This window comes from Triturus cristatus, chromosome 7 (genome assembly GCF_964204655.1).
Source record: "Triturus cristatus chromosome 7, aTriCri1.1, whole genome shotgun sequence".
Taxonomy (NCBI): Eukaryota; Metazoa; Chordata; class Amphibia; order Caudata; family Salamandridae; genus Triturus; species Triturus cristatus.
This window is the reverse complement of record NC_140590.1, coordinates 1,602,349,494-1,602,372,850: the sequence shown is the minus strand read 5'-3', so window position 1 is coordinate 1,602,372,850 and position 23,357 is coordinate 1,602,349,494. Positions and strand designations below refer to the sequence as shown.

At 46.4% G+C, this 23,357-nt stretch overlaps 1 protein-coding gene across 1 annotated transcript in view; it reads left to right on the top strand.

Annotated features, from left to right (window-relative positions):
* The window catches only part of SYCP2 (synaptonemal complex protein 2), a 4,998,961-nt gene that overhangs the window by 2,892,625 nt on the left and 2,082,979 nt on the right, over positions 1-23,357 (top strand). Inside the window, exons 27-28 of the mRNA XM_085615168.1 lie at positions 6,547-6,647; positions 6,755-6,812. Of these exons, the coding sequence (XP_085471294.1) occupies positions 6,547-6,647; positions 6,755-6,812 (159 nt within the window). The remainder of the gene's footprint in view (positions 1-6,546; positions 6,648-6,754; positions 6,813-23,357) is intronic.

Here is a 23,357-nt window from a genome sequence, read left to right as displayed (position 1 = left end):
GTAGCACTAAAGCTGCTCTGACGCCCGCATCGAGGCATTCCCGAATAGCATCGGCCACTTCTACCAGCGCGGATTCGGTACTATAGGCCGAACTAAAACCAGACTGCGCAGGGTGAAGTAGGCAGGAGGATTCCACAAAGGCTTCCAGTTGCCGAAAAACAACCTTCTCACAAATTTTAGCATGGCTGGGAGAAGAGAAATGGGGCGATAGCTGGTTGGGATAGAGGGGTCAAGTGAGGGTTTTTTCAAGAGATGAAGGAGTTTAGCCTGCTTCCAGCTACTAGGAACCGTCGAGGTCTGCAAGGAAAGATTTATAATTCTATTGACCTTCAAAGAGATCACCTCAGCAATACCCGCAAGCACCCTGGCCGGAGCCGGGTCAGAGGGAGACCCTGATTTGAGGGATTTTAAAATAGCCAAGGTGTCAGACTCCTCTACATATATAAACTTGGAGAAGAGGGAGGAAGAGGCTGAAAAAGTCGGCAATATCAGATGAGAGGAGTCAATCAAGGAAGGAGAGTCCCGGCCAAGACTATCCTGGATCACTTGAATTTTTTCAATAAAAAATGACGACAGTTCCTCGCACCACTCTGAAGAGGATGGAAGGGGAGTTTGTTCCGCGACAGGGGATAGGAAACTTTTGACAATCGAGAAGATCTCTTTACTGTTGTTCTTAGCTTTAGCTATACGGGCAACAAAGAAACTACTCTTAGCTGCACTGATAGCTACATAGTAATCTCTTTGGACTTTGCGCAGAGTTGCCTTAGCTAAAGGGCAATAGTCTCGGTGCCAGGTCCGCTCCAATGTCTTGGAGGACAGTTTGAGAGCTCTAAGGGAAGGCGAATACCAAGGTTTGGGTGGAGTAGCCCTAGGTCGGCATACATGGGGAACTTTTGACACTGTTTTCACACCGCGGGCAATCCATGAGGTAAAGTCAGCACATGCAACCTCAAGGACGCTGGTAGGCGGCGGTTCCGACAGTGCTAAAGTCTTTGCAAGAGCGGGGATGTCAATCCTGCAAGACTGTGGATTATGTGCTGGACGGGCTCAGGCGTGGACTTTCCAATAGACCATGAAAAATGGAGCAAATAGTGGTCAGACCATGAGACCGGTAAAGGGTTGGAAGTTAATATATCAAAATTGGAGCAAATCAGATCAATCAGATGCCCCCGTTGGTGCGTAGGTAATTTAACCCACTGAGTTAAGTGAGCCAGGTCACACAAATCATTGAGCTCCCTAGTGCCCTGGGCATCCAAGCAATCTAGGTGTATATTAAAATCGCCAAGAAGAAGGAACCTAGGGAAACGCAAAGCACGAGGGATAATCACATCATCCATGGCCTTCAGAAAGCCTCCCGGGGGAACCCGGGGGCCGGTAGACCAGCGTGCCGCCTAAGGTAAAGTGAGGGGCAAAACAATAGAAAAATCAAGAGCTTCTCCTTCTACAAGCCCCACTGAAAATTCACTGGAAAAAGTCCAGATGTCTCTAAATACTATGGCAACACCACCTCCTCTCCCCGAGGACCGGTCAAGTCTTGCAATTTTAAAGCCAGGCGGAATAGAGAGTTCAATCGAGGGGGCACACGAATCGTTGAGCCATGTCTCGGTAATAAATAAAAGGTCCAAGCCCGCAAGTTCATATATATCAGGGGCATGTTTCACCATGGACCGGGAATTAATAAGTGCAGCTTTGGAGCTTTTAGTTACAAACAAATGGGAGGCAAGTAAGCTCTCACATTACGAATATGTGGAGGGGTGCAGTAAATTTTTATCTTGGATACATAAAACAGAACAAAACCGGAATAAGATCTCAGCCATACAATTTGAGGACCAGACAAATCTTAGCACAGAAGATCTAGAGAAAGAGAAAGCCTTTACTAAGTTCTTCCAGAAGCTATAGCTGGAGGACATTGTGGCCTCAGAGGAGCAAATAAACAACTGCCTTGAGAACATAGCAATTGCAACACTGTCACAAGATCAGAGAGACAAACTTAACTCTGAGGTAATAACTGAAGAAGTGATTAGCGTGATAGCGAAGTTAAAAAAAGGGAAAGCAGCAGGCCCAGATGCTTTACCAAATGAAATCTATAGTTTTCTAATAGAAGAAGTGGCTCCTTTCTTGACAGAGGTTTTAAATGCTGCCTTCATAAAAGGGCAGAATATGCCATAGTCATGGGAGGAAGCTATTATATGCATTATACTGAAACCAGGGAAGGACCCAAAGCGTTATGAGACGTATAGACCTATAGCACTACTAGATTGCGATTATAAAATATATACTCAAATTTTGGCCAGAAGGTTGGGAAAGGTTGCCGGCCAGCTGAAACACCAAGATCAGAAAGGCTTTGGTAAGGAGAGACAAATTCAGGAGCTGATACATGAGCTGGTTGGGGCAATAGACTTGATTTCCCAGGAGAAGATCCCTCTGTCAGTGTTTACGTTTGATGCAGCAAAGACCGTTGACAGGGTTAGCTGGCCCTTTCTGTTTAAAGCGATTGAACTGTATAAACTGGGGAAGGTGTTTTCAGGTGCGGTAAAATTTCTGTATAAGACCCAACAGCTACGGTTTAGGTTAATTGTAATTTACAGATAAGCTACCTTTAAAAAGAGGCACCAGGCAGGGATTCCAACTCTCCCCGGTGCTTTCTAACCTTTACATTCAACCATTAGCTAATATCCTTAGATCTAATCATATTACTCCCTTTAAGTATCAGGGCTGGGAGATAAAAGTTGCTCTTTACCCAGATGACCTAATGGTTTTCACAAACAACCTCTCAGTCACACTCCCAATAATATTAGAGGTCTTGGATCAATTTTGGAAAGTCTCAGGCTACCAAGTCAACCAACAAAAAACAGAAATCATGATGTGGAACTCCCAAAGTAATAACCCCCTAGTAAAAGAAAGGATAAGATATCCGGGCATTCTAGTAGCGAAGGATATAGATGAAATAGCTTGCCTGAATTTTTACAAACTGGTCTCCAAATCCAGGAAGCTATTAAAAAGCTGGAGAGGCCTTCCTTTATCATTTATTGGGAGATCCACTATCTTAAACATGTCAGTACTTCCGAAATGTACGTATATATTCAATACCATACCACTGGATTTGGGAGAGAGTGGTTTAAAAACTGCAAGGAGAGTTGAGCTGTTTTATATGGACCTCAAAGGGGATCAGAATAGCATGGAAAAAGCGCTGAAGGAAAAAAAGAGCAAAGAGGGATTTCTAGCCCGGATTATTTTCATTATTGCAGAGCATTCCATTTAAGAATACAAGAATGTTAATAAAGGAATGTCAAACCTACCCCACATCCATACCTGCAAGCTATGACACAGCCGGAAGGCAGTCTTTTCTTATTTAAATTTGGGCATCCAAAGCTCTTTAAAAAAGTGAAGCTGAAGGTGCTATGGTCAGCTTGTAAACTATGGTAGCAAATCAGAAGAACCCTGAAAATACCATATTACAGTGACTATGCCCCAATTTGGGCCTCCCCAAGAACTCCAGAATGCTTGAAAGAAAAACTCTCAATTCCCCTGAAGAAGGAAGGTATAACAAAATGGGGTCAGCTGTTAGAGGAAAAAATCCTAATAGGATGGGAACAGCTGTCAACAGTGACCAATGCTACCCTATCAAAATTCAAGAACTATCATCTAAAGAGTTGGGTCAAGTCCCTGGGGAATGACAGGTCAGGGAACAGGGACCTAGATAAAAGAATGCAAGGAAGTCTGATACAAAAAAATTGAAGTATCAAGATGGGACTGGTGTTTTACGTTGGCAGAGGATGCAGACTTTACCTTTCCTATAGAGATCTGGGGGAAAGATCTGCCAATACTGGATATGCAAGATTTATGGCAAGTATCAATGTCTGCATTTTGGTATACTATTAAGTCTGCACCTCTCAGAAAGAACCATTTATTTACAGTGCACAGAGCGTATTAGACGCCTAAAAAATTGACAAAGCTGAACAACCATGAGGTGAAGCGCTGTTGTAAATGCAGAGATGGCAAATGATATCCATATGTTTCGGCAGTGCCCCCAGCTCCAGAGTTTCTGGCATGATGTGGGTAAGATCCCCATAAAGGTGATGGACCAACACATAGAGGTAAGCATACAATTAGTTATGTTTGGGGTGTTAAGCCGTAATGAAGAAAACATCAAATTGAATAATAAACATAAAAGGCTGCTTTTTGTATTGATTTTACTGGCTAGACAAGAGATCTGCATTAAGTGGATACTTACTAGCCCACCTACACGCTGGGAGTGGTTAGCATCGGTCTAGAGAAGTAATAAACTGGATTGCAGAGGGAATCAAAATGTGAGGACAAGACTTTTGGACATCTGGGAGTAGAAACATGACACAGGGACTTAGAGGAGTAGAGAACAAGAACGATGTCCAATGATTTTGCACTATAGCAATAACCCATAAACACGGTAACTTCGCTGTTGGCCCCAGAAAGCTGGCTCTTCCTTGGAACTAAGGGAACAGGTGCCCCCGGTGGCAGTCCCAAGCCGGCACAGAGAGAAACGGGATCCCTGATATCTCCTAACCTGTTTATAGCACAATGAGGATAAAAAAACAAAAAAAAGAGTTCACACCCCCTCCCGCAGAATGGCTAGTGATTTAGCAATCAAGGTTAGAGGCTTCAAAGCCTCTGCCACTTTAGGTAATGTGACCCTGGCTTCCCACAGTCCTGGGTAATGCCATCCTCTGCCTTGAGTTCCATTTGGCACCAGGGCAGGCAGAAAATGTAGATAGCTAATAGGCGTGTTGCACTTTCTGGCTAGGCACACCCATAAGGTGGGCCTTCTGAAGTTGACAGTCGAGAAAGGGTTTCACCAATTTGAATTTGGTGAAACTAGGAACACTGGGTCAGGAATATGCCCACTCTCCACAGGAAGTGGATTGGCTTCAACCCTACACTCCCCTAAACACCCTTAAATTCAGTATTTAGAGGTCCTCCAGGCACCCTAAACTCAAATATCTCTCCTGGGAACCGAAGGAAGGACAAAGAAGGGCTGAAATCATAAGAACAGAGGTCCTGCACCCTGTCCTCTCCCTGATGGCAAACAATGCCTGGCTGCTTGCACCGCGACAGTCACAAAGACTGACTCGTCCAGAACCTGAACAGCCTCCCCAAACCCTTGGAGGACTGTTCTCCCCTTCAACAACCAAGCAGCATCTCCCTTCAGGTGGAGGAGCAATCCACCTGCATATGCAGGTACCGACCGCATCAAACCAGTACTTCGTCTTGCTGGCCATCCAGCCTACAGATGGAGCAACTCGCCAGGAAGAGTTTATTGTGAGTCCAAAAAGTTCAGCTCCATCACATTCACCAAGTCTCAAGACGATAACCCCTCCAGTAGCCTCTCAGCACAGTACCCTGGGTACCGGAGCCCATGCATCTACAAAGTCTTCTTGCGTGTCCAGTCCGGACACCAGAGATGCCAACACCGACCTGCCGTTGAGGGTTTTCAGGATCCACAAGGCCATTGTCGCGAGTGGCCCTGCTGCCCTGTTTTCTCTCCCTCTCCAGGTCACCAAAGCCAAGAGAGAGCCTCTAACTACAGCAACTCGCCGGACAAAAAAACACCTCTGCACCTGAGCCCCGAGCCCTGATTCACATAAAACAACTGCGTCCCTGTGCTCCAGAGACCTCAAGAGCCAAGCCCCTCTTTGAGTTCTGCCGGACTTGTCCCCAAGTCCTCACTTGCAGCCTTTCTTTTACATGGGTACTTCTTCCATAGACTTTAGTGCATAGCGCTCGAGGCGGTCAATGCGACCAGCACCTCTGCACCTGGACTCACCAGGGCAGGTAAAACCGAACGGCTGGTGGTTTCTTGGATCTTGACCCCTAAGCACCTTGAGTCCTAGAGGGAACCCTCCAAAATGGTTCCAAGTATATCTGTGTAGTGTAAGTTTCTCCCATAGGATGACATTACAGCGTTCGAGGCTCATACCTCAAAACCTTAATTTGACTGTATTTTCTATTTCTACTAAAATCTATAACTCCAAAAGTACTTATCTAATTCCGATGATCTTGACTTCTACATTTATTTGAAAATCTGTTATTTTTCTAAATTGGTGTCAGATTTCAGTTTTGATTGTTTGTCTCATTTATTGATTCTGTGTGTACAACAAATGCTTAACACTACCCTCTGATAAGCCTAAGCTGCTTGATCACACTACCACAAATAAAGCACTTGAGTTTATTATTTTAAGCCCTGTAAACCAATAAGGGTCGTCTGTACTTGTAGAGGGGACATGATCTTGTGGAGAATCTTAGCATATAAATAACAAGCAAATGTCAAACAATTGATATGTTTACAGAAAGTGAGTAAATTGTCAAAAAGAACAACACTTGCAAAACTTTATTTTCTACATACAAAAAATGTCAAACTGAAAATGCTTACATTTCTTTAACATCCGGCATTAGAGGAGTACATTACGGGAAATGAGTGTTATGTTGATGCGCTTGAAAGAAAATAGCAGATTATCCCAAAAAATTCTAAGAAAATCTGTATGAAAATCTATTGCTTGACATTTTTCATAGTGTTTCAATTTCCAACCTGTCATGCAGGGAAAAGGTCACAATAGAGGCTTCAGGCAGCTTACAACAACTATAAATCTGAATTTAACAAGCGAGCACTTTGTGTAAGTATTAACACTTTTGGTTACACAAATTGTAAGTTAAAAAATGTTTCGGTATAGCTAATAATTGCCATTTCAGTAACTAATGTTTTGGTTTTGTGTTTTCACAGGGATGATGTTTACAGCTTTAATTTAAGTGGATCAGATGAACCTACTATAAAACTTGCTGTAAGAGACTTGCCATATTTTGTTCAGCAATACATTTTTGTAGCAAAATTTGCAGTTTCCTTGGACAAACAGTAAAGGAATGGGGTCCTATTTTTAATGTTGCTCTTGCAGTAATTAATGATCCGTATTCACACTAACAATTGAAATAATGATAATCCAATCCCGTAAGCAATTCCTGATCGGGCAGATGGGCTTTATAAATATATAAGAACAAGCATTTAGGTCTAGTCTGAGATAGCGCATGCATTCCTGTATGCCTGTTAACGTGAAGTGGGCTTAGATCCCACTGATTACTTACCATTTGTTGGTTCCATCATCACTCTCATGTCCTTGCTTCTTATGCTTCTTGGTCTGTACATGCCAGTTTCACTTTCTTTTTGGGTGTTTTTCTGATCTGTAAAGCATGTACCAAGTACTTCTTCCTTTTAGTGCCCAGTGTCCTTTCACTAGTCATGCACCTTCAGAGGTACTTCTTTAAAAAAAAATCTTTGTAGCACTCCATCCGTTTTTGTAGTCTAGCTTCCCGTCATCACTTGGCCCGTACCCCTCCTTTCTACACCCGCTTTCTGTCGTCTTGTTGGCTGCTCCCTCCTTCCTCTGCAGTCTGTCATCTTGCTGCCCCCTTACGGAGTCCTCCCAACCTTCTCTCCCTGTCCCTTGAGTTGCTTATCCCCTCCATCTCCCCCCTATTGTCTGTCATCCGGCTCCCACCTCCTGCCCTCCTCTCACTATACCTTGTGTGTTTTTTGCCCCCTCCCTCCTTTTTACCAATATCCACATTGGCCTGCCCCAACCGCCATACGTGCAAAGGCTATTACTCAGGCAATGCTGCATCTGTCATAGTGTTTTTAAAATAACTCCATTAATTGCGGCGTATCTGCTTACACCCTTCCGTCCCACATTGCTTTTTTAATTTATTATTGTTTTTAAATATGATCTATACAAGCTTAAAGTCAATTCTGGCTCCGTGAAGTAGAATTTCATATTAATCCAAAAAAAAACAAAAAATAAAATGTTAGGTTGGAGAAAAATATTTTAGTCAGACTCTGACTTTGGTAGATTGTGATTTAGTTTTACATTTCGGTTGAAGCATGAATCCTGTGTTGGCAAAATGTGATTTTTTTTAATTTGGTTTAACTCATTCATCCTTGTCCTGCTCCCTGGAGAGGATACATTTGTTACACAGGACCCAGCAAGCTGCATAATGTTGTGGTTGGTGAGCGATTGGTGGAGTCTTTCATCTCTCCTTCTTCTTGGCAACAAACATATATGTGAGGCATCTGATAGAGACTTTTAGCCACATATTCCTTACCTTTGAATTTCCCCAGGTGTCAGAACGGATCCAGAAGATTTTTCGTGAGCAGTCGATCAACTCCGCGTGCTGGTGCCACCTTGGTGCACTGACGTCAGTTCTACTCCTCGGTCACTGTTTGACTGGATTTTTTCAACGTTATGTCAAATATTTTTGAAGATTTTCCTCCTGGTGTATTAGGAGATGTCATCTAGTAAGACAGGCTTCAGGTCCCGGTCAATGTCGATGACGGACCCGCACCTTGTCTACCTGTGGTGTTTAGAGCACGACCATGACCTAAAGCTGTGTTCTGATCGCTGTTCCATGAACACAAAGGCTTTGAGGGAGAGGTCCCTAAAGCTCATGGTGGCCTGGCATGCAACTCCATGTAAATTGAGGTGCTGGTCAAGAGGAAGGTCCGGGAGCGCTTGTGGAATCGCAGGTTGTTGTCACATTCCAGGTCCTCTGGACACTCATTTAAGTCGAAGCACAAGAACAAGAAGAAGTCAAAGAGTTCTTTGACTTCTCCTAGACTGTTTGTTGACGAGATGAGAAATGAGTATTGACATTTAAGGCCCGACTCCGCCGTAGAGCATGCGCCTGGGCCAACCCTGCGCCTCTCTGACTTTCTGGGAGCCGGAGCGACCCCCATCCAAATGAAAAAATTCTACGAAGCCACGCGCCTAATTTTTGGGTGGCCCAACCCCTCCTGCGCGCAATTGGGCCCTGCGGGGTCAGAAAGGGCCCCATCTGGTTCCATGCCGGAGACTTCAGACCTGACTCATGTTGTGGCCCATGGATCCATTCCTGAAACCGGACTGGTGCTAGTTGTGCCATCTAGTCCTTGCCCGACGCTGGTCCTGATGCCGATGCCCACTGGCAGCACCTTCCTCATTCTGATCCCCGACTCCACCTTGGAGCCAGAAGGCCATCGCTTGACACAGCATCCGACGTAGGCAGGAACTTTACTTCCTAGACTGGAGTCTGAGCTCTATTCCCTTAGGTTAGGACTTGGGGAGGAATAGGAGGGGTCGCTGGACCTTACTTAATACCAGCCCTATGAGGAAGACCTTCACTTTGACTGGTGTGAGGAACTGGGTGAAGCCCATGGACTGGATAGTTCTCCAGAAACTGGTATGCTTTCTCTCCTTACTGTGGCTAAGGCGGTGGGACCTTCATATGCAATGGCGTTGCGGAGGGCAGCTGAGGTACTTGACCTTCAGTTGCCCTCTGTGGCATTCAACACTAACATCTTGACAGAGGTCCTACAACGGGAAGCCTCCACACCCGAACCGCTACTCCCTTTCTTTTATTTTTTTATTTATGATTTTCCATAGAGCGTCAAACATACACAAAGATGACAATGCAGAATAATGACCTTATAGAAGGACAAGGGAAAAAAATGAACAATGCTATAAAACAAAAACATGGTCATAAAGTACATACACAAAGGGTAAATTCCAGCTTCGACAGTGCAGTTGCAGTTATAATACATCTTAAACATCGATAGTAATAGTGATTATACAGTCACAGTGTCAGGGGCATCATGCGGAACAATGGAACGTAAAAATATCAACAGAGGCTCCCAGATATCATTTGGTCGAGAGGTCACAGGTAGGTCCTCTGCATATAACACCAAATTTTCCCTGCAGTATGTCAAATCTTTGAGCCATTGTGCAACTGTGGGACTCTGTTTGCTGTCCCACACCATCGCTACTCGTCTTTTTGCAATAAGTAGTGCTACTCTAGCTAGTTTACCAGTAGCACCTTTTAAAAAAGGGAGCAGGCCCAATAAACACACTTGTGGCGTGCAAATCAGGGCAACTCCAATAATTTTGGATAGTCTAGCAGTCACTTCAGTCCATTAATTCCTCACCTTGCTGCAGGACCAGGCTATGTGACAAAAGTCCGCTCCCAAAGCACCGCATCGTGTACATGCGTCTGATTCCCTGAGACCCTATTTAAAAAGCAGGTGAGGTGTATGGTTGGTCTGGTGAAGGTATTTAAAATGTATAATGCGTAAGCTTCCGTTGAGTGTGAGTGCGCCAGTTAATGCACAGCAGTGTTCCCATTCTTCTCTGGTGAGCTGTGGGTCTAGACACTCGTTCCATTTATTCAGGCTCTTATCCTCAGAGAGAGCTCTATCCGCCCTGGCAGCTCGGTATAATTTAGTAACAAGCTTGTGTCTAGTGGGGCTATTGAGTAAGGTGTAAGGCCAATGACGTCGGAGGTTCCGCAGGAAACGTCGAGGAGTGGGCCTGCGGCGCTCCCCTCAGTCTGTGAAACGAGAATGTAAACAACAGGGTTTTATATTGGATATAGTCTGTATCAGGAGATGTAAAAAATGTGAAATAAGTCCTGCATTTTTTCACTGCCCGCTTGAGCTAATGTACGCATGAGTCCCTCTTCGTGCGACACTGAAATGTTCGCATGGTAAGCGATGGGAAGCAGTGGAGAGTATAAAGGTAGTTTCTCAGCTATGCAGCCCAGTACCTTCCAGGCAGCAATTGTCGAATTGATGGTATTGATTGTGTCGCGGGGCGTAAGCCGACGGCTGTGTGTGAGGATGGAGCTCAGAGGTGTGGGGTGTGCATCCCAGTGCTCCACTGCCACATGGGGAATGAAGTCCTGAGGTGTAAACCAGAAATGTGCGTAATGTGCCTGTGCACATAGATAGTACAGATAAATATCCGGTACATTAAAGCCCCCATGCTTATAATCAAGAAGAGGAGTTTGCCAGCCCACTCGAGCCTGCCCCCCCCCCAGATTAAACGAAAAAGCAGCGTAAGTAGTGTCTTAAAAAAGGACAGAGAGGGATAGGCACATTATTAAAAAGATATAGAAATGTAGACAATACCACCATCTTTATAAGAGCGATGCTATCCGCGAGAGAGAGTGGAAGGCGAATCCATTAGTTTATTTGATGTTCCAGCCACGTTGTAGCAGTGCCATAATTCTCCCGGAGTACTATATCAGGATCCCGGTGAATCCAGACTCCCAAATATTTAACCGACTCTGTCACCCACACGAGGGGGAATTCTAGCTCATGCGGATATGTACATGTGGTTAGTGGCATCACCACCAATTTAGACCAGTTTATAGACAATCCAGAGAAGCAAGCAAACCGGATGTATTCCCGCGGAACCGGCGCCAAGTAGGTGCGGGGTTCCCGTATAAAAAGCAGCATGTCGTCCGCGTAAAGCGAAATGATGAGCGGGCGATGATGCAGATTAATAGCCGCATGTTTGTGACATTGCCGAATGAGACAGGCCAGGGGTTCCAGTGTTAGGGCAAACAGCAGTGGTGACAGTGGGCACCTCTGCCGAGTGCCTCTAGTTACGGAACTCGAGTCTGAGGTATGACCCGCGCCGTAAGTTGTGCATAGATTAATTTGACCCAGTTAACTAAAACGGGAGAGAAGCCCATTCGCTGAAGGATGAAGAACAAATAACCCCATTCAATTGAATCAAACGCCTTGGCAGCGTCAAGCATGACAGCTACCGCCGGCAGTGCAGGAGAGAGGGTGTGGATCAAAGCAAATAAAGTGCAAAGGTTATAAGATGTAGATCGCATGGGTATGAATCCAGATTGGTCTGGTAGGACCAAATTCTGCATCAGCGGTTGAAGGCGAGCGGCCAATATTTTCGCAAAAATTTTCACGTCGCGATTAATGAGCGATAGTGGTCTATATGAGTCGCAATGAACAGGTGATTTGTCCTTTTTTAGTAGGGTAATAATTAAGGCCTCACAAAGGGACGGGGTAAGGACGCCCGAGTCGTATGACCCCGCATACATTTCCAGCAGAAAGGGGGCGAGCTCCTCAGCGTAGGCCTTGTAAAATTCAGAGGGGAAGCCGTCTGGGCCAGGGGCCTTTTTGTTAGGGAGAGAGGCTATGGCCGTGCGGACGTCTTCCACCGTGATAGGTTGACCCAAATAATCTCTCTGCCCTTCTGACAACCACGCAAGGGCCACCTGTGAAAAATTGGCATCGAGTTCCACAAGGTCAGTCTCGCCTTGGGACGTGGACAGGGTCTCATATGTCTGTCTGAACTGTTCTGTAATATCTGTTACGCTATAATGATCATGTCCTGATTTGTCTGTAATCTTGGTGATTGTGTCTTGGCTCAGGCGGTGTTTGATTTTCACGTCTAAATGGTGTCCCTGCCGCTCACCCTCCCCGTAGGAGCGAGCCACAAAACTCTTGGAAATATATCGCAGTTCTTCCTCTGCCAGTTTTGCATGTTCGAGTATGGTTTCTTTGAGGGACGCTAGGGTCAACTCACTGGGTGCATATTCATAGTCACGCTCAAGGCGGGTCAGCGTAGTTTCTACCTTAGCTATTTGACCCCGTATGTCTTTTAATATACTAGCCGATGAACTGATGCAAGTGCCCCAAATAGTGGCCTTAAAACCCTCCCATAGCACTCCAGCACTATCTACAGACCCAGTATTGTTGGCAAAGTACTGTGTAATGGCCTCGCGAACGGTTTCCAACTAGAGAGGGTCCAATAATGACTCAGAGCGAAAACGCCAAGTGAATGATATAGAAGTCATCATGGGAATACAGAGAGTGAGTTGCACGGGGCAGTTATCAGAGAGAGTGCGTGGCAGACTCTCTACTTCAGTCACCCAGCCAGCCACCCCCTCACTAACCAGCCAGTAATCGAGGCGAGACCAGCTGCCATGCACTGACGAAATATGTGTGCCTGAAAGTGTTTCCACATGTCTATGTCTCCATATATCCAGCAGGCCAAATTCCACCAACCCGGAATTAATGACTTGAGCTGCCCCTGGCGAGTGACCCTCCTTACCGCTAGACTTATCTTTGCTGGTATCCAGGTGCGTGTTTAGGTCCCCTCCCCAGAGAATCGCTGCATCTGGCCTGTCTCGTTGGACCGCAAGAAGACTGTCATAAAGGCCAGGGTCATCTTTATTTGGACCTTAGCAGTTAACGATGATGACCAGTTCACCTGCTAGTGTACCATGCACTATAGCAAAACAACCCGCAGTGTCAGTATGTGTGCGGTGAGCTGTAAAAGAGAGACCCTTTTTTATCAGTATGAGGACTCCGCGACTGTAGGAGGAATAGGAGGAGGCAAGGCGAAAGCCGGCCCAGCGAGCACCAACCAGCCGATCAGTATGTCATGTCAGATGTGTTTCTTTCAAAAGGGCAATGCTAATGTGAAGGCGATCTAAGTAAGCCATCACCTGACGGATCTTTTTCGGCCAATTTAGTCCCCGTACATTCCATGTTAGACAAGAGATTGACATACTATTACTGTGCATGTTGAAAATAAAGCATATTGATTAGGGAATCTACCACATGTCCAAAATGTAAAAAGAAATCATGAGCAATATCCAGTGCAACAAATAATCGTCTGGCCACATGAACAAGCCCCAAACCCCCCCTCCCACCAGAGCACCCCCCACCCACTTCAGCAACCCCAACACGCTAAAGCCATCCCGAACACCCAGGAACAAATCCCCAATTCAGTACCTAGGTAACAACCAATGATGGGGAAGACCCATATAGGGGGGCGCCGAGCACAAACTCCCTCTCGGTGTAAGTAGGAGGGGGCCGAGCTATTGTGTCTTACCAGTCCCAGTCCCTAAGTCACATATCCGAATCGAACGTGATAGCAATACACTGAGAAGGCAAAGCGGTTTTGGTGTAATCAGAAAGGTATTATCAATCTACATAAGCACGCCACAGTGTAGAGCATTTCGCAGCCCACCAGAGGCCCCGCCAAGTAGAATGCAGTACAATATTCAAAGAGGAACCAATAGCATTACTTTACTCTAGTGCGGGAGAGTTATAGTCCGCCTTGTCCATCCGCCGTGTCATTATTATCCGCAGTTTCGTCTACTTCTGCATGTCTGGGGGACCGGTTGCGATGGGTACCGTTTTAGCGTAATCCAAAGCCGATTTCGGGCAATTGAAGAACTTGTATTTCCCATTGTCTTCAACACGCAACCTGGCAGGATAGAGCATGGCATACGGTATACGTGCAGCAAGGAGAAGTTTTTTGGCGGGCTGGTACTCCCTACGGGCCTCCTGTACCGCCAGTGTGAAATCGGGGTAAAAAGCAAGAATGTTACCTTCATGCGTGATAGTGCCCTTCTCTCCAGCAAGGCGGAGAACCGCATCCCGGTCTCTATAATTTAGAAGGCGGGCAATGATAGGACGAGGTGGGGCACCCGGGGGGGGGTCTTGCAGCCAAGGAGCGATGGGCGCGCTCCACAATGAGGACCTGCGATAGCTGTTCCGACCCAAAGATGTCCCGTAGAAGCTTCTCCACATAAGTTTCGAGGCGGCCCGTATTCGTGGATTCTGGCAGGCACATTGTTTCGGCGCGATCTAGCTTCCAAGTTTTCTTTACGAGCCTGTATGACGGCGAGGACTTTTTCCATAGAGGCCGTCTTGTTAGTAACCTGCTGCAGCCCATCTTCAGCATCCGAGATACGCGTCTCGGCTTCCCCCAGGCGCTGTGCATGCTTGTCCAGTTTGGATGACATGTGATCCATGCGGAGATTGAGATGGTCGTCTATTTTGCCATCGATGGACTGCAGGCTGGCCTGCACCGCAAGGAGCGTTTTATCAATGTTAGTAAGGTGATCGTTGGGAGTGTCTGCCTCCGAGTCTGAGGCCGCGTGTTGAACAGATCTGCCAGTTTTTCGGGGTTCAAAGGTGAGACGTGGCTGGCTCTTCCCCATGACGGGCACGTAGTCCAGTATGCCCAATGCGCCGGTAAAGCAAAGGAGCCCCGGCCTCCACAATATCTCAGGCAGAGCGTAGTCCCAGTGGAGAAGATTGATGTAGTGCCCCCAGCGAGAGCTGTTGCAGGGGGAATAGAGATGCTATTTCAGTCGTAGTGTGAGCCAGGCGCGGCTCCCCCAAAAACACCATTACCAAGCGTTCCCCAATTTAACGACTGCACAATGACTGAATCATCCGGTTGGCGCCAAGTCCGAAGGAAGGGGGTATCACGTGACAAAGCGTCAGGAGTCCCGTCACTCTGTTGGGCACCGGCGCCAGGGAGGCGTGGGAGGAGAAGCAGGACCGATTACATCAGTGGTGCGCTCAGTCAGGGAGCACTGGCTGGACTGACTCGAAGGAGTCAAAGACGATCAGCGCTGTAAGCAGGTAGGCCGATCAGCAACATGGAGCTCAGGGGCAGCTCCGCAGACTGCAGCAGGGTTGGCGATAGAGCGTCACCTCAACAGGAGCTGTGGTTGATGAAACACAAGGCGAATGGTAGCGGGGGGGGCCCCCCAGATGATAAGGGAGCCCGGAGCCAAAGTGTGTGGAGGCTGCCGGTTAGCCAGGTATAGAGCGCTTAGCGGGCAGGCATACGGGAGGTACAGATCGGCACACGCTAGCAGCCCAAAGCGGGTCTGCTGTCGCACATCGGTCGTCCACTCTCAGGCTGTTGAGAGATGCAGCAAAGTTCATAATATGATGTGGACTCGACTGACTCACTGGGCATAGCGGTTTCAACGACAGTGGTCCTGAGGTGCCACACGTAGTTGAGGACGACTTGCTTTTTCAGGGCATGTCCAAGCTTCCCTTATGGAAAATTGTAGGAAAGTCTCCCTTTATGCATGGTTACCCCCCACTGTGTTCTTTCCTCAAAACTGTAGCTTTGCACACACAATTAGCACATCTCTGGCCACAGGTAAGCCCCTTGTAAAAGGTAAAATGGGTGCCAAGAGCACTGTGACCAGGGAATGCCTCTAAGGGCTGCAACACCTATTGTGTCACCCGTAGAGACCCTGTACCTCAACACACACACACTGCCATTGCAGGCTGCGTGTTTTGGTGCAGAGAAAAGTGAAGAGTCGACATGGCACACATCTCTGTGTGCCATGCCTGCAACCCACTGCCTGGGGCCATGGTAAGTCACTCCTCTTGCAGGATGGTATAGCCCACAGGTGAAGATACAGTTGCATAAACACTGTACCTCTACATCGTCTAAGCCCATTCTTGGATTATGTAAGTGCAACAAAGCCATAAAGAGTATATGGTCTGGGAGTTGGTTATTACGAACTCCACAGCTCCATAATAGCTTTACTGAAAATTGGGAAGTTTGGTAGCAAACTTCTTAGCACTGCCAGTGTGGAATTTAATGCAAAATGCACTCAGAGGGCATCTTAGAGATGCCCCCTGAAAGACGTCCAGCCCTGGTGTGGTTCTTAAATGGCTGCCCACCAGGTATCCGGACCTCTGGGTAGAGGGCATCCGCCCTCTGGGTCCAGAAACAAAGCCCATCCTGGACATAGGTGTCATGCCTCCTCCCCTAGGATGTGAAGTATCAATGGGGTTAGCCAAAATGTTACTAGACCCGGGTCAGAATTGCAGTACAATAAACAGTTGGTCAAAGTCGCACCAATTTTATCCAAACAAAAGAAATAAATGACAGCAATCACTATACCAATCTTGCAAAGTCTGCAATGAATGCAATTCATTTTCAAAGCAATATTCACTTTAGTTTAAGCAACATAGTTGCTCTTGCATCTCAAATTAATTCAACTATTTTTGAAAGCAAGGTGCTCAGGTGGTGGGAGAGGAAGGGTCAGGGTAAGGGGGAACAAAGTGGGTGAGTGAGGGTGGCGGACATGGGAAAGGTGATGCGACATATATACATCAAGTTTTTAAGGTGAGACCAATCCGGCCTATAATAGGTCAATAATTCCAATTAGGACACATAGCATTGATGGACACTGATAATAAATTCCAGTCGTCAAGGCTTGTGCAAATGTAGTAGTCAACGTTTCGACCCCTGAGTTGATCAAAGGTAATTTAGACCTTATGTTGGGGTCTTCATCAGGACTGTGTGTACAGGGAGCACCTAATCAGGCCTCCAGCACGTTGCATCCGGCTGGGCAGTAAATAAATGTGGGCTCATCAGAGCTCTGAATTCTGAGAACAATGCGGCCTACCGTGCCTGCACGAGCGTAAGTGTTCAAACTGTGGGTCCGGCGATCCCTGGCAGTGACAGGATAACTCTTGAGTTTACTCATCCGGCTTCAACCTTCAAGGGGAGCTAGGATGGGCTGGGTCCACAAAGGGGAAGTTTCAAAGGCCTGCTGCCTTTGTAAGCTGTCCCTGCCTTTTGCTGCCCCCAGCAACTACCTCCCACCGGTTCTTACTTCCACTTGAGACAGGAGAATCAGCGGGGAAATCAATTTAGGAGGAGAAGTATACCCACCTTTGCCAACCCCACCCCTCAGGTGGGGGAGGCGAGGTGAAGCACACATCTCAGTCTCCTCCATCTTGAAGATGAGGGGACCCAGCCAATTATAGAGAGGATCATGCCCCCCTCCCACTGGAGGATGGCATAATAGAGGGTGACTCAACCCAGGAAAGGGACTTATTGGTCCTGACCAGCACACCCCTTTAACGCCCCATAATTTAGTATTTTGGGGCCACCCTGAACCTTGTCTCCTCAGATGCGAGGAATAAAGAGTAAGGACCGAAGAGCCATGCTGACTGAGGAAGAAGAGGACTTTAACTGCCTTGGACCCAGCCCTGCCGGCCTGTCCCAACTCCGTCATGCCTACAGCGGAAATCCCAGCATGTCCAGCAGCCAGCAGCCATCCAGAACCCAGAGTATCTGAAAGACCCGGTCTCCTGCGAGCTCCGGATTTGCTAAAAAAAGACTCAAACTTAGAACCCTGACCCAGGCGGTTCCGCTGTTCTGCACCTGCCCGAGTACGAGTGGCCCAACACCATGAGGAGGTCTCCCCAGCGATTCTGACCTAGGATCTGGTGATACCCAACCTACCTTGAGCTTCAAATCGATGCCTGCAGCCTCCCCCAGCCTCGACCTCGACCAGAGCTGGTTAGAAGATCCGACACCTCAAGACACCCCTGCACACAATGCCCCATGGCCTTGTGTGGCCCAACCTACAGTGTCCAGGCATCCCCCAAGAACCCAACTCACCTCACCATCCAATAGTCGCCTTCAGGAATCCTCTGTGCCCAGCCTGCAGCCTTTTCTTCAAACCGGAGATCTCCATTGCAAATCACAGGGCTATCCATGTCTCCTGGGCACTCTGCACCTGGCCACCTCTGTGCTGCTGGTGGTGCAGCTTTTGTGCTGATTGTTGGTCCCTGCAGTGCTGATCCAAACCCCAGGAGCTTTGCGCTCAGATTCGAAGGGTCTGCTTGTAAGCAGACCCTGACTGAAGGCCCCTGGCCCCATTGGCTAGCATTGTGCCCTGCACTCTGCACCCAGCCGCCCTAGTGCAGCTGGTGGTGCGATTTAAGTGCCTTCCTGGACCTTGGGGAACCTTGATCCTAAACCCCAAAAGCCATACTTAAAGGTCATTTACTTACCTGTAATCCGTATACCATCTTTTCCTCTATAGGAACCAATGTTATGATTTGTGTACAAAAATGTTCTGTTCAAAGGACTTTTGAAACCAAAGTAATTACATTTAAGTTGAAAACTGTTGTACTTACCTGTCTTTTGTAAAACCCTTGGTGTGATATCTAGGCATATCATACCGAGTAGTGAAATAACAAAAAAATATTTTATATGTACTTTAAACAGTTTTAAAGGCAAATACAAATTGCAATTCCAACCACAACTGCATTTCCTTGTAAAGTTTTGAATTTTAAAGCATATCCTACTTACCTTTGCCAAGTTCTGCTTGGTTCTAGAAAAAAAACATAAGTATACCTTTTTTATTCTTCCCTAATTGATCTGGACTCTGAGTGTGTGTCATCAGCCTTGATTGAGTGAATACAATAAATGCTTAAAACACCCTCCTGGTAAACCTACCTGCTCAACCACACTTCCACAAAAAGAGCTATATGAAAGAAACACGTTAGTTATAGATTCCTTACCTTAGAATTCCCCCCAGGTGTCAGACTGGATCCGGAAAGGTTTTTCTTCAGCAGTACCTCTGCGCGTCGGAAGGTGGCGTCGGTCGGCTCCGCGTTTGTCATTGGCATCGTGTTGCCAGGATGACATTGCGTTAGCTACTTAGACGCCGCCCTCGCGCACTGACGTCAATTCTTTCTTTTTCTGCGCCAGCCAGCGCAGATCCGGAGAGAGCGGTACCTCCAGTCACTTTTTGACTGAATTTTTTGAGTGACTTTTGTCGACGTCTTTTTGAGTCTACGACTCCTGGTGCACGTAGGGATTGCCCGGCTTCAAGGCATGCGGATCCGCACCACGTGTGCCTCTTTCGCCTGGAGCGCGACCACAACACCAAGTCATGTTCAAACTGCCGGTCCATGGCTGCGAAGGCTTTGTGGGAGCGCTCCCAGCAGCTTCTTGAGCATCGGCAGTCAGCTCAGTGCCGTTTAAGGTCCCGGTCGCGAGGGAGGTCGAGGGACTGGTCGCGGAGCCATCACCATTCTTCTAAGTCTTCTAAGTCTTCACACTCGGGGTCAGGTAAGTCAGAGCACAAGAAGAAGTTTTTTCGTCAGCAGTACCTCTGCGCGTCGGAAGGTGGCGTCCGTCGGCTCCGTGGTCACCGGGATGACGTTGCGGCAGCTACTTAGACGCTGCCTGAAGTGCTGACGTCAGTTCTTTCTTTTTCCGCGCCAGCCAGCGCAGATCCGGGAAGAGCGCTACCTCAGTCATTTTTTGACTAGCTTTTTCTCGACTTTTGTCGACGTCTTTGACTTCGTAAGTTGCACGAGGGATGCCCTGTTTCAAGGCCTGCAGCTCCTGCCATCGCATGATGTTGGTTACAGATCCACACCGCGTGTGTCTTTTTTGCCTGGAGCGTGACCACAACCCCAAGTCGTGCTACGACATCAGTTGTTGACGCCGAAGGCTTTGTGGGAGTGGTCCCGAAAGCAATACTGCAAATGCTCCCTCTAGGCCTATCTAATTGTTACACTGAGGATTAAATAACTAATGGGCTCAATTGTCAAAATAATTCACATTAGTAACACACAATTACAATTAAAATTTTCAATTCATTTATTTATCTCATTTCTTTGTATAATTTATCACATATCATTTTATTCTTTTTTTAACGTTTCATTTTTTCATTCTAAAAGTTTTTTTTCCCCAAAAATATACATTACAGAGAAAACAACAACAAAGAATCAATACAGTTGTTACATCAAATATAACAAGGACATAATGGTTACTTTACTAAGAACACCCCTGGAGAACCTATAAAATTACAGCAATCACACAATTCTCATTCAAACACATACGCACTTACACAACCTGCATACAATTGGCATCTGAGTAAGGGGGGGATCATAGATGACAAAGCAAACCCCACGACCAGATGGAAAAGTTATGTTCAGAATACCAAGTCTGAACAATCGGTCGACGTGCATTTCAGTGTCAGACCACCTTCATCAGGACCTTTCCAGATACCTACACAGTTATCACAACACCCAGGGGATCTGCAACGACATTGAAACATAACTGTTATGAGCCGATAACTTATTTTATTATTTACTGATTGAACCAAAATGACAAAGTAGATATGCTAAACACATGACTAAGAAACAGTAAAGATCCAACCACCAAGATACCATACTCCCAATACTAACCAGTGGGAGTATTGAAATGATCGCCACCAACAGTGAATAGCTAACTCAAAAAAAACATGCATAGAGTGTCACAAAGAGTGTGTAATCCAAGAGTACCATAATTCCCCTTAATATAAAAAAGGAGAAAAAGTAGTCATCTAGGGTGCAATAGTTCCTTTGCCCTAAACTAAAAAAATGAAATGTGCAGTACATAGATCTATTAGTGGCTACATATTTTTTCATTAATACTTACATAAGGGATGGTCTAAGACCACCAAAAAGTCATTCCACTTAAAGAAGAGAGACACAGGTCTGTCTTTATAACAATGCGATGTTCAATCTAGATAAGTAAGAAGGTAAATAAGTATGAGTAATAAAAAACTCCTTTCCCTTGTCGGCCATAATAATTCCGTTCCCTAGTCTCCCTCCATCTGCCTTACCTAGAGACATTCTTATGCGGCCTCACTGATACAGCAGTCCTATTTCTTTCGCCGGTAATTCTAACTCAGAAAAGTCAGGGTAATCTAGACAGAGATTTGAATTGAATAAGGGCTCTAACACGGTCTGTAATGCATAACCAGTTAGTATCAGTATCAGCAAACAAAAGAATAAAGAAACTTTCAAGAAAATTCATAGAAAGGATACACACCAGAAAATGAATCCAATGACGAATGCAAAAATGCCTTTTGATTTTAATAATCCTTCATGTTAAAAGAGTCCAACTATCCATCCTTTGTTCATAGATTCTGAGAGCACAGCTTCCTGATACGGGTATTGCTAAGTAAACAATCTAAAAAAGGAAGGCAAAACAACGTCTCAAACAAAGCCTCATTTCTATAATTACCTTATTAATAGATCAAATATATTCGATATCCCCAAATCAATATCCGATATAAAAAGCAAGTAATCACCGTCTTTAGGAACGTGGAAGCTATTATAAAGTATTCATGTAGGTTCTAAGACCCCACATTTACAGAAAAAGCAGACTTACGGGCATTCTACATCAGGATACAGACCCTGTCTCTCACTAAATATGTCACGTTGAAAAAGGATTAGAGTTATGTATCACACTCTACACTCATTAGTCATCAAAAGGGTATTGCTGTCCAACCCTTAACTCAAACTTATAACAAAGCCTGCCCTACCAAACAAGCAAAGAAAGAAGAATGGTGCTCTATGATGAACCTACCCTATTTTACATATATTCTCCGTAGCCACTATCAGATTAATAGACAAAAAATACAAAGCGGGAACGATATTTACAACATACTAAGCGAAAAAACCTTCACTCCTTCCCATATACTCACTTTTTAGGTCTCGCCTGGCGTAAGACCGCGCAGACATGCGCAGTCTCGCTGGCGAGATTTAACGTTTTAGGTTAGATTTCTCTAGTGGGCTTTAAGCCCCGCCCCTCCTTTCCATTGGCTGGCGTCACCGTTTATGCTAAACGGTGGCCAGCCATTGGAAAGGAGCGTATCGTGATGTACAACTTTTCTCTTTTAGAGCCGTCCCAGTTGGACTGGCTGCCCCGACTTACTGCTGGCGTAAAAGGTTTTTTATCTTTATGGGGCCAAACACATGGCCCCATAAAGATAAGAAACCAGTCATGCGAGGCAGTCCAACTGGGACGCTCTAAAAGACAGTTGTTGTTGGCGTTGCAGCGCGCGCCTGCAGTGTCGGGGACCCGGGCTCACTCCTCCCGGTCAGGCGCTGCAGCAGTTGAATGCAGGGCAGCAGAAGAGGCTCTCCCGCCGGGTTCCCTCCTCCGCTGTAGTGGTGCACTGTGGCTGCCAATGCACCACCCAGGCCGTGTGCAGATCGCAGTGCTTCGCGGGCCTCTCCGTCTGCTGTCAGAGTCGAGAGGAGCCCCAGGGTGCGCAGGGCCGGTTGCGCGTTAGGATTTAAGTGAGTATTTTTGATTAAGATGGTGGTAGTTTTTCGGTTCAGGACGTTTACGCTGCATTGGCTTTGTCCCCTAAGGGTCCTTGTTGCCTCTGCTCATTGTTCTGGGCCTTCCTGAATTGCGACTATAGAAATACAATGGCGGTCGCCCTGTAAGGGAGCAGGAAATGGAGTAGGCAGATGTCACTTCCTGGCCGCCATCTTGGGGTCTGATTGCAAAGGGGCAACGTGATAATCAAAATGGTACTTGTGGGCATCAGGGGTTTTTCCTGCTTCTGATGCGCTTTGCACAAGCGAGTCCTTAGCCTTCTAATTGAAATGGCTGCAATGTTTACTACATGTTTATTATGGCTGAGCCATAGGAATGGTGACTCTAGTTGGTGAATGTGGTGTGATTGCCGTTATTGACCTTTTACCAGCGTTACGTTTTGGACAGCTAGAGTTAAATTTACTACCATTCACTATGATTTGCATTAGCTTACGGGCTATGCTGTAGTGTAACGTTATTAAAATGGCGCCCGTTACACTAACATTGTTGCTGGGTAACGGTAATAAGGCGGAGTATACTTAATACGTTAGTGTCTCTTCTATCATACTAATACAAAATTATCACCCGCCAACTCCACGCACACTAATCTAAATTTTTTGGGGGGGCGAGTACTAGAATTTGACCTTGGGGTGTCTTAAACCGGCTGTTTACAAAGCTGCAAAGCTCAGGGAACGATGATTCACTGTCACTAGGCATGTGTAGAAATGTCTGTGAGATGAAAGCAATCAAACACCTCTGAAGACGTCAGAGTTTCTGGCTTCCGTCACATGACTGGCCGGTTCCCATAGCGAC